At 38.0% G+C, this 18,338-nt stretch overlaps 1 protein-coding gene across 2 annotated transcripts in view; it reads left to right on the top strand.

The window, feature by feature from the left end:
- Positions 1–3,799: 3,799 nt before the first annotated feature.
- TBC1D23 (TBC1 domain family member 23) overlaps positions 3,800–18,338 on the top strand; it is a 55,055-nt gene continuing 40,516 nt past the window's right edge. Inside the window, exon 1 of one of the 2 annotated variants that reach the window (XM_045785357.2) lies at positions 3,800–4,045. In XM_045785357.2, coding sequence (XP_045641313.1) covers positions 3,993–4,045 — 53 coding nt within the window. In that variant the 5' untranslated portion in view covers positions 3,800–3,992. The remainder of the gene's footprint in view (positions 4,046–18,338) is intronic. The other variant, XM_045785356.2, reaches the window with a different exon arrangement.

Below are 18,338 nucleotides of genomic sequence, written 5' to 3'. Positions count from 1 at the left end.
TATTTTTTTAAAAGCACATAACAATTGGGGTAAATGACAGGACTATGAGATTTTTTTAAGCATAAAATACTCGGAAGTTACACCCATAAAAATTTGCAGCCTGCTAGAAAATGTTCTGTGGCCATAGCATGGTCCTTGTCATTTCAGGAAGTGAGGTGTGTTGGGGAAAATGTGGACAAACGAGATTCAGAGCAAGAAGAAGAGCTTATGATAACAAACCCATCAGCAAGGGGGTCAGTACTAACTCAGCAGCCTGGAGTTCAACAACCCAGTGTGGTGTTTGTCCTTCCAGAAGATGAGACAAGGTGAGGGTAAAGTGTAGATAACCCTGACCCAGAGCAAGAAAAGAGGAGAAAGGGCTTGTGGGCAGAGGACTCACTACCACTGAGATCTGTGGTAACTGCAGCTTGGATATTAACAAGCAGAACATGAGCAAACACTATACACTGTGGAAAGTAAACCAGTAGAACCTGTTCAAGAAAGAGGAACTAAAGGCATAGCAAGTTTCAAGGGCTTCACCAACAGATTCCTAGAGTTACCACTGGAGGAAGAGGGCCTCATCTTGGTGAGTATCATGAACTCAGAGTGAACTCAGCAGAACACAGAACAGCTTGATGAGTAAAGAACAAATGATATAACTCCAGAAAATATTATCATTAACCAATTTCAAGTGAGATCTTGTCCCCAATGGGTTATATATTAATATCATGTTGACCCTATCTGGGACTGGCTACAGAATTTGTGAGGGGTCATATACAAAAAGAAAACAAGAGACCTCCTTGTTCCAAAATCATTAGGAATTTCAAGATAGCAATAGCAGAGCACTAAACCAAGTGCAGGGCCCTTCTAAGCACCGGGTCTCGTGCTGTTGCCCAGGTTGCAAGCTCATGAAGCTGACCCTGGCCCTATTAAAAAGAGTGGAAGTCAGAAGTTTTGAATTTACTTCTACAAAGTGAAGAACTGCTTGAAATGTCAAGTGACATATTTTTAATGAAATAATATTTTTACCATACAGAGTATAAAGCGATCACTGATTTAATTATACTAAACATGAATTACAATTGAGGATTAGAAACATCTTAACCAGTAAACAACTGCTTGTCAAGTCACTGATAAAATAGTTTTTTTTTATGTTGACACTTTTAAAAAAAGATTTTATTTATTTATTTGACAGAGAGAGAGAGTGAGAGCACAAGTGGGGGGAGTGGCAGAGGGAGATCCTCACTTGGTGCGGGGGTGGGGAGACGCTGGATCCCAGGACCCCGGCATCAGGACCTGAGCTAAAGGCAGACACTTAACTGACTGAGCCACCCAGGTGCCCCAACATAATAGTTTTTTTTTTTTAAAGATTTTATTTATTTATTTGACAGAGATAGAGACAGCCAGCGAGAGAGGGAACACAAGCAGGGGGAGTGGGAGAGGAAGAAGCAGGCTCATAGCAGAGGAGCCTGATGTGGGGCTCGATCCCATAACGCCAGGATCACGCCCTGAGCCGAAGGCAGACGCTTAACTGCTGTGCCACCCAGGCGCCCCCCAACATAATAGTTTTTAAAACCATTTTTAGAAAAGCTTCTGAAAACCCACCAACAATTGAAGGGACACAGTGGAGGTCTTGAAGTTAGGATGGTAAATTGACCTAGATTCATGCCTTTTATTCTTTTTGATGGTTGTCATCAAAACCCTCATTACATTTTTTAAAAATATTTTATTTATTTATTTGACAGAGAGACACAGCCAGCGAGAAATGGAACACAGGCAGGGGGAGTGGGAGAGGAAGCAGGCTCCCAGCAGAGGAGCCTCATGTGGGGCTCGATCCCCGGACTCTGGGATCACGCCCTGAGCCGAAGGCAGAGGCTTAACGACTGAGCCACCCAGGTACCCCCCTCATTCCATGTTAAAAGAAATTTTCCCCAAAGAAGGATTGAACATCATGCAAAGATCCTGGGCTTGGAAGTGGGTGTAATAACATGTGGCTCTGCATCATCCCCCTTTTGGGAAGAGAGTAAACATGTTTTTGGTTGTTAATGAAATGGCTGGACTATGCTTTCTGCTTGCTTACTTTAGTCAAATAGTTTTAAAATTATGAAAAATTCTGTATACCAAAATACAGACTCTATGAAAAATATTGGACACCTACTGTACTACACTTCTCAGCTCTTAAGAAACAAAATATTAAAAATATAACTGAAGCCATTTCTACCCCTTTCCCCAAATGTAATTCTGAGAACTGCAGAACTTTCCGCAGATAACAACTCATCCAAACCTCTGCACTAAGAGACTTGACCAAACTCTAGCATGGTTTCTAGCAACTTAACACCATGTCCCTAGGAGGACTCTAGCCCCCCATGGAGATCCAGCACCTCATTAAAATGCCTGATTGAAAAAGTTCAACTGCCAGGAGAATTCACTTTTCGTTCTAGCCAATCCCAATAACAGGTTCCTGACCTCTCTTTCTTGATGCATTTATTAGAAAGGGCTTACAACTGTGAATATGTTTCTCTTACAACTTAACTTCTCAAGGACCTGAGAGTCATTTCTTTGAAATGTAATCATCAGGAATGATAGGGCCACTGTCTCCCAGCCTCTGTGGGAGGATAGAATCCTAACTTCAAAAATTGCCAGCTAGCAGACACAGCGGGCCTAATCACAATCACACAGGCTCTTTGTAATTTTTCACTTCTCTGACTCTAATGAGCCCCCACTCTCTCTACTCCCTCATTCTCCCTTTAAAACCTCTATTCACCTCTGCACCAATTGGAATGGAGCACAGCTCTTTCCCCTACTGTCAGTAGTTTCTGAATAAACTCTGTTTTCACTGCTATAACTAATGTCTGGCTGTATGAGAAATAGCATTCCCGTTTTTCTATCCGTCCCCTTCATTTTAAAAATCACATAAGTATCTATTCATAAACATATTGTATTGCCTATTTTTAACACCAACTATAAATGACACCATACCTTACCTAACCTTCTGCAATCTGTTTTGTCCATTTAACATTGTATTTTTCAGATTTATTCATATTGCTACATGCATCTCTACTTCATCTGTGTTGGTTCCAGGGCTTGCAAAAGCATTTCCCTAGGTCCATCCTCCTGAGCTTGTGCCCACCAGGAATGGTCAAGGGGAGACAAAAGACTAGTGCTTTGATGGTGGTGGTGTGGACCGAGCTTGGATGTGGAGGCCAAGGTGCCCATACCTGTGGAGTGAGCAGGAATGGAAGAAGGGTGGGAAGAGAAGAAACGTGGCAGCTCTTTCTGGAACTCCAGGAGTTCTAGAAATCTAGATTTGGATTTGACCTTCCAGATTATTAGGATGATATATATATAAAGGCGGGAGGTTGGAGCATATTTCCTTTATTTTTAGCGCTTGCTTTCAAACAACTTTCAAGTATCCACGCAAAAAGTATGTGGCTTCCATTTGTACTTTTGACCGCGCCCCACAAATAGGGGTGGGCGTGACCTTTCCTTACACCCAACTCTTTCCGCAAACCCAGCTGTTAACAGTAGGAAATGACTGAAATGTGTCTATCCTCCTACCTTCCACCTTCCCTGTGGCATTCTCCCCTTTCCTATTCTCTCCACTGGTTGGGACTCCCAATTCTGATTTTGTTAAGTAGGACGCCAAGATATAATGAAGAAGCCAAATGGACGCTAAAAAGCGACGCTCACAGCGTCCTTTTACCAGGTCACGTTCCCTCATCAAGCTCCGCCCACTCCCCCTGCTCACTCATTCCGTCCGGGTCCCCGGGGCATCCTGGGACACGTAGTCTTTGAAAGGGTAACAGCTTTGACCAAGTCTCCTCCCCCAAGCTGCCTTTCGCAGTGGGGATGTCGTGACGTTGCGTTCCTCTCGTCTCTTGCCTCCTCCCTCTTTCTTTTCCTCTCCAGGAGCTCAGTCCCAGACTTCCGAGAATCTTTTACGACATTGGGTCTCCGAGTCTGTCCCGGCGCCGGGTCCACTTTTCGGCAAAGTGACGTGGACGTCAACAGCAATGGCGGAAGGAGAAGAGGTCCTGCCACCGCCAACGTCGAGCGGTGACGCTTGGTGAGTGGGCTTATTCTTATTACCCCTGTATTCTTCCTTCTCACCATCCTGCCGGTCCCTGAAGCACCAGCAGGCGCCAGCATGGAACGGGAAGACCCGTCCTGGACAAAGTCCACTGCCCTGCCCCGCCCCCTCTGCCGGCCGGGTCCTTTCAGCGAATTCCGTCAAGCCAGAGGGGCTAAGGCCGGACTCCTAGGGAGAGGGGTGTCGCCCAGGTATACTGATCCTCAGTTCGGTCCTCCTGTTTCGTTCACCGGTTTCCAAAACGTGCTTGAGAGGGCTGGGTTTGGCCGGAATTCGTGGCCCTGGGAGTTAGAGTAGGTTAGTTCGGAAGGAAGTTTCGGGGATACAGATCTGAGGCACTAGAATACCATTTGAAGACAAGATACTTAAAATTACCACCGCAACCTTTGCCTGAGAGGTTGAGAGATACACCCAGGGAGGATCCCTCTCACAGAGTTGATATATTTTTTATTCTAGTTTTTGTTTCTTGTTTTGCGTTTCAACAGTTCCCACTGTTCGTCTCATACAAGTGATCTTTTTTTTTCCCCCCCGACCACTTTTCTCACAGCTCAATCTTTACAGCTTTGGATGCTTTGTGGACATTGATTTTGCTGCTCCCAAGACTTTGCATGCTTACCTTATACTCGAGGTTTTGGGGGGAGGGACCTCCAATAATTTTTTGGTAGACTTCAGTCATGCAGGGTCGTTAATCTTTGAGAAAGGCACCTACTTTTGAAATAGTTGATCTTTACAATACATTTTTAGGGACGATGTCATAAAGAAAGATGAAACCTTTAGATACTGTTTGAATTTTTATATTTAAGTATATTGACCACATGCATTAGTTTTAGGTTTGCTTTTTCATCATATGACATGTATACAGCTCATGTAATCTGTTTGCCTAAAAATTATGCAGGACATTTTAGACATGGACTTTAATCCTTGAGAAAGAAATGGAAATCATTGAAAGGGATAGATAATATAGTAACTGAGAAATTCAACTCTCAATTAGCAGACATCCAGTATCACCTTAGTGCATGTATGTACTCTCTCCAAGGTGTAGGAGGAAAACTTACCTGTGACCTACATGTAGTTCCTTTTCTCAATTTGCTTGTGTTAGAGCTGTGACAAGTTACGATCAGTAACAAGGTAAAATTAATCCAGCTCTTCGGGAATGTGAGTGAAAGTGTTAATGGGATTTCCGGGAGGGGGGGGCAGAAGCCACTTCCATTTGCAGTTATTGGGGGAAGCTTCATGGAGGCAAAGGTGTTTGAATTAGGCCTTGAAGAGTCAACAGGATTTAGACTAGTGATGTCCAGTAGAAGTATAATATGAGCCACATACGCCACTTAAAAATTTTCTTTCTTTTTCTTAAAGATTAAAAAAATTTTTTTAAAGTAATCTCAACACCCAAACTGGGGCTTGAACTCACAACCCTGAGATCAAAAGTCACATGTTCCACTGACTGAGCCAGCCAGGTGCCCCTGTAATTTAAAATTTTCTAGTAGCCACATTAATAAAAAAACAAAAAACAGTTGAAATTATTACATTTATATCCAAAATATTATTTCAACATATCATTGTTAAAAGAAACCAATTAGATAATTTTACATCTTTTTTGGTAACAAGCCTTCAAAATTCAACGTGTATTTTACCTTTACCCTACATCTCAATTGGATCTAGCCACATTTCAAATGTTAAATAGCCCTCATGGCTAGTGGCTAACATTGGATTAACAGATGGGAAAGGCCTCTGAAAGGAGCAATAGTGTGAGCATGGGCATAGGCAAGAAAACTAATTATTTGGAGAGTGAGGACTAGAACTTCATGAAATTTGCTGTCTTGGAAGTGTGAATTTTTGTATCACAAACTGGATCTGTTAAGCTTATTGGAGGCCATGAGAAATGTTTCTAAAGTATCTTTGAGAAGTTCTTAGGAGGACTGTGAATATGAGTCTGATTCACAGAGGCAAGGAGCATAGAATTAATGGTATGTTAAAGGTAGCATTTGTTCTCTTCTAAGGTTGTGTGGGTTTCAATTTTTGTTGTTTTTATTTTCATGAGTGGAGGAACTCTGAGGTATTCTCTGATTTCTGCTCTCCTTCCATTCTTATGTAATCTTTCTCTTTTTTCTCTGCTTACTCCGCTCAGGGGTGTCCCCTAGGAGTGAGTTTGAATACAGTCAGAGAGGACATTTGGATTTGGAGCTACAGATTTGGTAAAGCCTCTGTACTTAGACTGGTGAATGGGTTGTTACAGAATGGGGAGGGTTTACTCTTTCCAAAAAAAAAGTTGCTTTTTTTTTTTTTTTTGAGAGAAGGAGGGAGAGTGCGTGTGTGTGGGGGGTGGTGGAGAAGTAGAGGGAGAGAGAGAATCTTAAGCAGTCTCCACGCTGGGCTCAATCTTATGACCCTGACATAATGACCTGGGCTGAAACCATGAGTCAGATGCTTAACCGACTGAGCTACCAAGTCACATTTTTATTGTAACTTTTTCAGATGTAAGTTTTTCTGAAATGTGTTATGTATCTCATTGCCTAACCTGAACTTAACTCAGTGACTTAGGGTCATTCAGTTTACAAATGTAAGTGTGTAAGAATAAAACTAGGTCCCTGTCCTCAAGGAATTTGTGATCCAGTTAGAGGAGGCACATTTAAGAATATCGATTACTATTATACTTCTGTAATATGGTGACACCTATTGAAAGGGTGGATTGTTGCTATGTTAAATGGCCCCATGTGACCATCTCTTTTTGAGATTGCTTTTTGTTAGTTTTTTTGTTTTCTTACTTTGTGGTCAGTGGTATTTCCCTCTTTGTTCTTAATCTGTGAAACTAGGTAGCTGACCATTTAAAATTGTGTATACTTTTGTAAAAAGGCTCAGGATGAGGCCCAAAGTTCTTAAAAGTACAAGACGACACTTACATATTTTCAGTTATGTTCCAGGCCGGTCCTTCACAAAATTTAAATGTGCATTAGAATTACCTGGGGATCTTGTTAAAATGTAGCTTCACTAGATTTGCTTGGGACCTGAGATTCTGTATTTCTGCCTGAGTAGCTTCTAGGTGATGACAATTCTGCTGGTTCATGGACCATACTCCTTAGCAAGGTTCTAGATGATGTATATCTCAAAATGAGTTGGCCAGAGGAATTTATTTCTATATATTATGTTATATTTTTCACCTAACACATTATGCTGTAATATATTTGATTACATGATTTATCATTTGTTGTTTACCTAGTGAACTTCTCAAGAGCAGAGGCTGATAGCAGGTGGCTCAGTAGATGTTTATTGTCTGAATGACTTTTGTAAAATCACGTGCAATAACATACCAAGCTGTCATTTCATACACATTTTCTGACTCCATTGTTTTTGTGAACTGTGTAATTGTTTGCTTGTATGCTCACCTTTTATGAAAAACCAAGGATATCAGAAAATAGCTCTGTAACTTTCTGAAACTGCAGCCATGTAAGCTCAGAGGGTGTGGAGAAATTCTTTAAAAATGTTTATAGTGAGTTTGAAATTATTAAAATTTTTTTTTTTTTTTTACTAAGTAAACTCTACTCCCAATGTGGGTCTTGAGCCATGACCCTGACATTAAGAGTCTCATGCTCTGCTGACTGAGCCAGCCAGGTGCCTGCAAGCTTGAAATTATTTAAATTTAAACAACCTACTGGTTTGTAAAAATCAAACACATGTTAAATTTTTATAGTTCAAAGATGGATAATTACTCTTCTCGGTATTTGTACAGAAGTTTCTCATTTTCTGAGGCTTTCTTCCTGACATGCCTAAAGATCTAAAGTCATAATTTTAAAAATATTTTTTGTATAGATAAATAATTTCACCAACGGTTGTTGGTATTCTGAGTTTAGTTTAAAATTTTTGCACAATATTCACTTTAAAGTCATGATTTTAATTTATTGCTAAACTCTTCTTAAATTGTTGCTATCCTTTTCTTAAAATTGTAAAAGTAGCAGTTCATAAAGAAACTTTAATTGTTCATTTTAAATGTGAATAGAATTGTTTTGGGAATAATAGGGTCTTTTTCAAAGTTCTGTGCACTTTGTAAATAGTATTCTCAATGCTTCCCATTTCATAAGCTTTCAAATATGAGGAGAGATTTAAGGAGTAGGTGATTGCAATTTCAGATATGATGTAATCAATTAAGAAATACATTTAATATGAAAGAGAATGGAACTTATTATTTAAGAGGAATATTGACAGCTTGTGGTTCTGGGCAGACTAGATACTATCCTACAGAAAATGAAGAGAAAATAAACCTTATTGTTTTGAATTAGGGGTTTTTAAGTGACATCTGTTTGATTTTGTAAACTATAAGTAGAATGCCAACAATGGTTAGAAATTAAGAAGACTTACGGACTCTGGGAAACAAACCGAGGACTTCAGAGGGGAGGCAGGTGGGGGATTGGGCTGGGCCGGTGATAGGTATTAAGGAGGGCACGTATTGCATGGAGCACTGGGTGTTATATGCAAACAATGAATCATGGAACAGTACATCAAAAACTAATGATGTACTGTATGGTGACTAACATAACATAATAAAAAAATATTATTAAAATAAATAAATAAATACCAAGATTCACCTTTAGCTTTTCATGAACTCACAAAAAAAAGAAATTAAGACTTAAAAAGAAATTAAGAAGACTTATTTTGTTTATACTATTTACATTAATGTTTTTCTTATAATTCAGATTTTACTGTTTTTAAAGGTAATTCCTAAATAATAATTCACTTCTAGGATTTTGCTCCTGTGGATGTTAGTAATTGGTTTTTGCATGCCAAAAAAAGTATTCAATTAATTTATTTTCCTTTATGTGTACTTACTGTAGAGAGTACAGGTGCATTCCCTATCTTAGAGGCAAGTCAGGTAATTCTGGAGCAGCCGTTAAGTGTGCTGGAATACACAGCCACCTTAGAGTTGGTGTCTTCTGAACAGAATTGACTTCTGAACAGAATTGATTCTGAACAGAACTGTGTGGCAAATCATTTCTGCTGCTTATGCTAAAATGTGGATTCTACTTGGTATAAACTAAAAACAGTGGCTTCTCTCATGTATCAAAAAAGCGAAACAGTTTAGCAAAGCATTCAGCAGACATTAACTGAAGACTGGTTATATTCAAGCTGCTCTGTGGTGTTTTAGAAAAAATTTGAGACATATTTGAAACCAGAAGTTGCATTGTTCTGAATTGCTTGAATAGCATGTAGCTTGAAAGGGAAAAGGGACATTGCTTGAAGTAACTTATTTAGATATGGAGAATTATAAATGGAAAAGAAATCAGTCTCTTATGTTAGGCTTACAAGAGCAAATTGTTTCTTGTGGAAATGCAAGAGCAGTAAGTTAAGAGCCAATTTGAAAAAAACCTATTTCCTGAAATTTCATGTATATTTGTTTTTAAGAGTCTGTCTAACCTTTGACCTGAACTGAGAAAATGATCAGTAATTAAATCATTAAATCATTTGTTTTAAGTTTCCTCTCTTTTTCTTGAGGATTAAAGGAGTTTTTTCTTATCCTTAAGCTGACGTAGCATTTCATAGTTAGGTAGGAATGCTGTATTGTGTGCTTTTCTTGCTTTAAAGCAGTTGTTACATAAAACTGGTTGCTATGGTGATATTTAATAATTTTAGCAAGATATAAGAAAATACTATGTGTTTGCATAGGGCTTTATCTCTTATGTAATGCCTGTATATACTATCTCATTTGGCTTTTACAACAATTCTATGAGAAGGAGATGTTATGAGTTATTGTAGTTTTCTTGTTAGAGATAAGAGAGGCTTAGGATGGTCAGATGACAAACCCAGTTAGTGGAAAATCTAGGACTTAAACTTCTCCTTTAGCCTTGTGCCCTTTCTAAAGTTGATTGCATATATATTATGTATTTCACATGTACTTGGACAGACACCTAGAGAGAACCCAATTAAAAATATGCTAGTCCTGGGGCCTGTGTGGCTCTGTCGGTTAAGCATCTGACTCTTGATATGAGCTCAGGTCTTGATCTCAGGGTTGTGAGTTCAAGCCCTGTGTTGGGCTCTACGCTGGATGTGGAGCCTACTTTAAAAAAAAAAATTTAAATTTGCCAGTCCTATGCTCAGTCTTGTGTTTTGAAAACACAGTGTTCTAAGATGTGCGTTGTTGAACATATGTATTTGATATCAGAGGCACCCATAAAGCTGTAAGGGTATGCATAAGCTGTGTACCACATTGTCTGTCTTATATACACAAAAAGGGACAATTCATAATTGATATGGTGGGATGTGATAAAGAGCATTCTATACTATATACCTCTTTAGTTTTCATAATGTATTCTCATACCCTTGCCAAAAATAAATAGATTAGATTTTGATCTTGAGATATTATGCTTATGTATCACATTTAGATAATATGTACTTATCTTATATATGTTATATATTTAAATGTATTTGTATAATTATGTTAAATATATGTTATATAAGTAATATATTACATGTACCTATATTATATATAAAATGGAATTATTATTTACAGTCTGTGAGGACATAGTACTGATATTTAATTAGAAAATATAAGTAATTATACAGTTTAGTAACTTTATCAGCTCAGTAATTTTTCTGTAGTTTTATTCAGGGATATTGAAGAAACAAGAAGCTTGGTTTTTTGTTTTTTATTTTTAAAGATTTTATTTATTTATTTGAGAGAGAGCACGAGGAGGAGTAGAAGGAGAGGGAGAAGCAGACGACCCTACCTCCCCCAAGAAACTTGGTTTTAAAATAATTCTCTTGTGGTTACTTTCCCCTTTCAGGAGTTTCTAGCCTTTGTTTTGAAGTATAAAAGTAACATATTTATCTCATATAGAATGTATTTATCTCATAGAAGATATGTATTTATCTCATATAGCTGTGTAATTAAATACCAGCAATCCTTGAGCTTTATTTTGTAGATTCTGTTTAGATTTAACCACTGACATGAAAGTAAATGAGATTCTCTTTAATCAAATAAATTATCATTGATGATTGCAATGCAAGTTAAAAAAAATCTATTGTGTAATTTCTTTGCCAAGCTAATCTCCATTGGTAAAGTACCCTTGGAAAGACGTGCAGTGCTGTCACCTCATTTGTAGTAGTGTTCCTTTATTTTCTAAAATGATGGTGGGATATTGGTAGTGTTTCTTTTCTCATCACATTTTAGATAAATTGGAAATTTGCGATAGAAATAAGTAATGTGCTGTTCTGTGTTGACTTGTGTTGTTTTTATCCCATTCTTTCTCTTGGGCAAAGGACATACTCTTTTTCCAAATAAACTACTGCTTTGGTGGGGTGGGGGATACCTGGTGCATTTCTTTGTGCTTTGAAAGTGCTGAAAAGTCGGGATGCCTGGGTTGCTCAGTTGGTTGAGTGCCTGGCTCTTGATTTCAGCTCAGGTCATGATCTCAGGTTCCTAAGATGGAGCCCCACATCCATCGGGTTCTGGACTCATCAGTGAGTCTGTTTCCACCCCCCCCCCCCGCCCCCCTACATATGCCTACAGTCTCTCTCTCTCTCTCTCAAAAATAAATAAATAAATCTTTTTAAAAAAGTGCTGGAAAGGTCACCTCTTATCTATAGAAAAGCACAGTATATGCTGTTAGGGACTTTTCATTTTGAGGAAGCATGAAAGAGGAAAGGATTTGGAGCACTCTCTAAAGTCAGCTTCCCATTAGTAAAGAAGATACTCTTCCATTTTGCAAGCAAAGTCTTACAGCAAATGCATTGCAACATTATATATACAGTAGAAATTATGAGGAGCTGCTATAGCTGCTTTTTTCCCCCTTTTGCTAAGGCAAAAATTCCTGAGTTTTTTCTTAGAAGGGGCACACCCCATTGATACCATTGGTGCAATTTGATCTACTTAGATTATGGATCAAAAATAAGTCTGAAGATTTAAAGCATCTGTTCTATTTGTAGTTAGTTAATTTTAGTAGTTTACAGAGCAGCGTTGTATGATCTCTGACTCCTTTGCCTTTGCACAGTGCTGAAATACTGTAGATACCATGTTTGTTTGGCTTGTCAAGCACAGAGGACTAGATTTACACCTTCTTTACTTGGCACAAGATCCTGCTTAAGCATAAATTCTGGAGAGGATTGTATGATTTGGTAGGGGAATCTCCCAAAGCTGCTTTTGTGGATCTGATCCTGATACAAAGTTTCACTAATTTTTTTTAAAGCTGGTGAATGGGATTTTTTTTTCTTGGCATTCAAATATACAACTTGTTAAAGTGCTATAATAAGTGTGTCTGATTCTGACAGAAATCTAGATAACATCAAGATTTCACAATTACCATATTGTGCTTTCATTGACTGTAAAGTATCATGGTCATTTCTTAATGTGTCTCATACTGTTTGTTGTTAGAAAGTTTTGATGGTTTGGAGGGCACCTGGGTGACTCAGTCGGTTAAGCATCTGATTCTTGATTTCAGCTCAGGTCATGATCTCAGGGACTTGAGATGGAGCCCCACGTCAGGCTCCACATTGGGTGTGGAGCCTGCTTGAGATTCTCTCTCTCCCTCTTCCTCTGCCTCCCCCACCCCGCCCCACTCGCCACCTTGCATGCACTCTCTCTCTCTCAAAAAAAAAAAAGAAATAAAAAACCTTTCTTTAAAAAAAAAAGTTTTAATGGTTTGAGATTGGTATTTAAAAATAAGTTACACATGGGACACCTAGCTGGCTCAGTTGGTAGAGCTTGGGACTCATGATCTTGGGGTCATGTTCAAGGCCCACATAGAGCGTACTTAAAAAATATATAAATAAATAAAATAAATAAGTTACACAGTACATATAATGGTCATTGAGCTTCATCCATATCTACTGTAGGAGTGAATGTGTAACAAAGTTGTCTTATTTCGATTTCTAACAGATATCACACAAAACATTCAGGAACTAATTAAGGAGTATGGGTGTGGTAGTAATTTGTAACCAGTTTGCTAACAATGGTAGCAAAATAAGTTCAAGCAAAGCTTTTGATGCTGATGTGTCGGGACCTGGGCATTAAGAAATAAACAGAAATAAGGTGGCACAAGGTAGTCATGAAACCACAACTTCACTTGTGCAACTTGACACTTACACAATCCGCTGGTTCTTACAACTAGTTAGCTGGTCGTTTTTGAGTTTTTAAGTAATTGATCAGAGGCTTGTGCCTGGATGCAATATATATATATATGGGCAAGCTGGCCTGTCATGTTTTAATTTGTGCTCATAGTGATTTACATTCCAGACAAATACAAACAGACTGCACTTCAGAAGGACCTGCTCCCACCTTTTTTGCGTGGGTTTCAGGTAATAGGATTTAAGATAAAACTAATGAATCATGGAACTTTACATCAAAAACCAGGGATGTACTGTATGGTGACTAACATAATATAATAAAAAAAAAAAACATTAAAAAAAACAAACAAACTTGGAATCGCCAGCTCGAATGTAGGCTACATGAGAGCCTGACTTTTTGTTCACTGCTAGATCTCCAGTACCTCACACAGTGACTAGCAGGTAGTGGTGCTCAACATGTATTTATTGAAGGTTTGAATAAAAGTGTACTTTTGACAGGGAAGGAAAATTCAGAGGCAGGGTTAGAGGTATAGGAAAGTAATGGAAACTTAAGGAGAGTGATTTAAGGAGAGAATCCAGCTTTGCAGAGTATGCAAAGAGGACAAGGACTGAGAGAGATAATCAATGATTTTTTGGAGCAGTTTCAGGAAAAGGGTGGAGGATTTGAGTGAATGAGGAGAGAGTTAAGTAGAAATGAGTGGTGACTACTGTTTTCAGGGAGTTGAACTGGAAAAGGAGGGGGAGAGAGGACTTTGAAAGGGAGTGGGTCATGTATAGGACCTGTTGAATAAGCAGATGTGGAAATATTTGAGGAAACAATAATCACAGACTATATTGTTCTTTATATTTTTGAATGCTCTAAGTTATGAGTCCATTTTATCTCTTGGCTCTGTTTAATACTGCTAGCAGACTCAGAAGTTTGAGTAATATCCTTTGCAGTAGAAATAACATGTTTAAGATGTTTATGTAGCACACTTTGGCTTTTATTGATTTCCTTATTAGTGCAGCTTCTAAATTTTTATTTTTATCAAAAATAATATATCTTAGACCCCAACCAGTTGAAGATACAAAATTAATTTTTAAAGATTGGAAAAAATTTGGTGATTGTTTTTTCTCTATAGTTTCTTTGTACTCTTTGAAGTTTAGGTGATTAACATATATTCTAGGTCCCATGTGGTCTTTTTTTTTTTTGTAGTGGATTAGATTTTTTTAAATTTAAATTCAGCTAGCCAACAATAGTACATCATTAGTTTCAGATGTAGTGTTCAGTAATTCAGCAGTTGCATGTAACACTCAGTGCTCATCACATCATGTGCCTTCCTTACTGCCCATCATCCAATTACCCCATCCCCCCACCCACCACCCCTCCAGCAACCCTCAGTTTGTTTCCTATAGAGTCTCTCATGGTTTTTCTCTCTCTCTGATTTCTTCCCATTTAGTTTTCCCTCCCTTCCCCTATGATCCTCTGCGCCGTTTCTTATATTCCACATATGAGTGGAACCATATGTGGTCTTTCTCTGACAACCACAGTTGTCTTTCTCTGATTGACTTATTTCACTGAGCGTAATACCCTTCAGTTCCATCCACGTTGATGTAAATGGTAAGTATCCATCCTTTCTGATGGCTGAGTAATATTCCATTGTATATATGTCATACATCATCTTTATTCATCTGCTGATGGACATCTGGGCTCTTTCCACAGTTTGGCTATTGTGGACATTGCTGCTATGAACATTGAGGTGAAGGTGCCCCTTTGGATCACTATATTTGTATCTTTGGGGTAAATACCTGGTAGTGCAATTGCCGGGTCATAGGGTAGCTCTATTTTTAAAACTTCTTGAGGAACCTCCATACTGTTTTCCAGAGTGGCTGCACCAGCTTGCTTTCCAACCAGTAGTGTAGAGAGTTCCCCTTTCTCCACACCCTCTCCAACATCTGTTGTTTCCTGTCTTGTTAATTTTAACCATTCTGACTGGTGTGAGGTGGTATCTCATTGTGGTTTTGATTTGTATTTCCTTGATGCCAAGTGATATAGAGCATTTTTTTCATGTGTCTGTTGGCCATTGTATGTCTTCTTTGGAGAGATGTTTGTTCATGTCTTCTGCCCATTTCTTGACTGGATTCTTTGTCTTTTGGGTGTTGAGTTTGTTAAGTTCTTTATAGATCTTGGATACTAGCCCTTTATCTGATATGTCTTTTGCAGATATCTTCTCCCATTCTGTAGGTTGCCTTTTAGTTTTGTTGATTGTTTCCCTTGCTGTACAGAAGCTTTTTATCTTGATTAAATCCCAATAGTTCATTTTTGCTTTTGTTTCCCTTTGCTTTGGAGACTTGTCTAGCAAGTAGTTATTGTGGCTGAGGTCGAAGAGGTTGCTGCCTGTATTCTCCTGTAGGATTTTGATGGATTCCTATCTCACATTTAGGTCTTTAAAAAGGATTAGATTTCAAGAATTTGGAAAACTGGTGAAGTTGATTTGGTGTACTTGGTAGACTGAGAGGCTTCATGAATTAAAAAAAATTTTTTTTCCATTCAGAGAACATCGTATCTAAACTTAGAAATTTATCTCAATATGCTCAGGTGACAAGAGTGTTACTCTGAAGTTGAATAGGCTATGAGAAATCATACAGACTATCTAATAAGTTGCTGGGAATGATTACTAATTGCTTAATTCTAGGACTTTTTCATTATTTTGTATGAATGCTTTTTCTTTAAAAAACTTTTATTGAGTGCTAATTTTGCCTTTAAATATTTATTCTTAACTAAATAAGGAGTGGCTTAGTGTTCCTGCATACATATTTTCTCTTTTCCGTGTTTTATTATTATTCCATTTGTCTCAGGATTTGTGTCACATGTACCCATAAATGGTTAGGTGAACAGCTTACTCTCTGACAGCTACAGTGAAGGCTTCAGTGCCAATGGATACTATCCAGAAAGAGAGGGTTGAAAAGGACAGATTCAGGCAAGCTTTAGGCATTAAGATGAAATGGAAAGAGGAGTGGGAGGGATATTGTGGTAGAACAGAAGATATTCATATGCCATATGAATACTTCCCACCTCTTGATTCATTGGTATCAATGAATCACCCCATTTTATAGGTGAAGAATAAGTTTGTATTCTAGGTCACATGGCTGTTAAGTGTATAGGTGTGATGTCACATTTTCTGATTTTAAATTTTATGTTATTTTCTCTGTAATATGTCGCCTCAAAGCCTTTATATCCTCAGTTTCTTGGTGGTCTTGCTATTGAGCTGCCATATCAACTGTTCAGGAGTTAGTTCCTTTCCCACAGTGGTAGTTAAATGTGCTGCTCTCAAGTCAGGGAATTAAAGAGGCAAGGCAAGCTCTTACCCTTTAACCTGAGGTGTGGCTTGAACCTTTCGTATGATACACTCTTTTATTGAAATGGTAAATGAGGGTTTGACACAGTAGCTTTATTTGAAAGCCCTAAATTAAAGCATCCCTAAACTTTTTCTGATACAGGTACTTCTTTTGTAACATTTTTATTGATGTATAATTTATGTACCATAAAATTCACCCATTTGAAGTGTACATATACAGTTCAATGGTTTTAGTGTATTTGAAGTGTCAGGCAGTCATCATTGTGATATAAGTTTATCCTATTTTCATTTTCCCCAGAAGAAACCTCCTACCCATTAACAGTCTCTCTCATTCCTTGTCACCCTAGACCCCCTGACAACCACTGATCTACTTTTTGTCTCCATACATTTGCCTACTTTAGATGTTTCATGTGAGTGGAATCATACAATACGTGGCCTTTGTGTCTGGTTTCTTTCACTTAGCATAATGTTTTCAGGGTTTATCAAGGTGTTACATGTATCAATAGTTCATTCCTTTTTATTTCTGAGTAATATTCCATTGTATGAATATGTTACATTTTATTTATTCATCAGGTGGTGGACTTTTGGATTCCTTCTACTTTTTGGCTATTATAAATAATACCATCATAAGCACTGATGTACAAGTTTTTGTTTTTTTTATGAGGTATAATATATATAACATCTAAGTTTTACCATTTTAACATGTACAGTTCAGTGACATTAAGTACATTCAGTTATGTACAACCATCACTCACCACTGTCCATTTCCAGAATTTTTCGTCATCCCAAACAGATGCTTTATAACTAATAAACAGTAACTTCCCATTCACTTCTTCTACCTCTATCCCCTGGTAACTTACATTTTCTATCTCTATGAATTTGACTATTTTGGGTACCTAATATAAGTGTAATCATACAGTATTTACTCTTTTGTGACTGGTTTATTTCATGTATCACGTGTCTTCAGAGTTCATCCATGTTGTACCATCTGTCAGAATTTCCTTCCTTTTTAAGGCTGAGTAATATTTCATTGTATGTGTGTACCACATTTTGTTTACCCATCCATTGATAGATATTTGGGTTGTTTCCCCTTTTTGGCTATTGTGAATAATGCTATGAATGTGGTTGTAGAAATAACTATTTGAGTCCTTGTTTTTAATTATTTTGGACATATATACCCAGAACTGGAATTGCTAGATTATATGGTAATTCTCTGTAACTTTTTAAGTAACTGCCAAACTTTTCCACAGTGGCTTTACCATTTTACATTCCCACCAGCAGTGCACAAGGATTGTAATATCTCCATGTTCTTTTCCTTTTTTTGATACTAGCCATCCTAATGGGTGTGAAATGTAGTGTGTCTTTTTGATATTAGCTATTCTTGCGAATGTAAAATGGTATCTCATTGTGGTTTTTATTTGAATTTCCCTAGTGGCAAATGGTGTTGAATGTCTTTTCATGTACTTATTGGTCATTTGTATATCTTTTTGAAGAAAGAAGAGTTGTCAGATGCCTTGGAAAAGTTGCATTAAGGTAAAGATTTGGATATTAGGCAGGAAGTGGGGAGCATAAGGAGAGTGGTCCCTATGGAGTGGTGGGGGTGAAAGAGGGAGGAAAAATGATGGGGAGTAAAAGAGGGGGAATTGAGAGGAAGATGAGGGAGAAATAGTGACATATATTGTTGAGAATTCTTTGTTGTGAAAGGAACAACCGAGAGTTTGGTAACTAGATGGAAAGGAAAGTTTGGAGGAACTTTTGTGGTGTTGTTGATGTTGTTTCTAATGCTGATATAAAGCATACTGGAAAAAGAGAAAGTGGAAGATAGGAGAGAGGGGATAATTGGTGGCACATGGTTTCAGAAGAGTTCAGGGGAAGAGAGA

This window comes from Ursus americanus, chromosome 4, assembly GCF_024610735.1.
Source record: "Ursus americanus isolate L20-20 chromosome 4, mUrsAme1.1.p, whole genome shotgun sequence".
Lineage (NCBI taxonomy): Eukaryota > Metazoa > Chordata > Mammalia > Carnivora > Ursidae > Ursus > Ursus americanus.
Note: the sequence above shows the minus strand (reverse complement) of the source record. Positions and strands in the feature narration are given on the sequence as shown.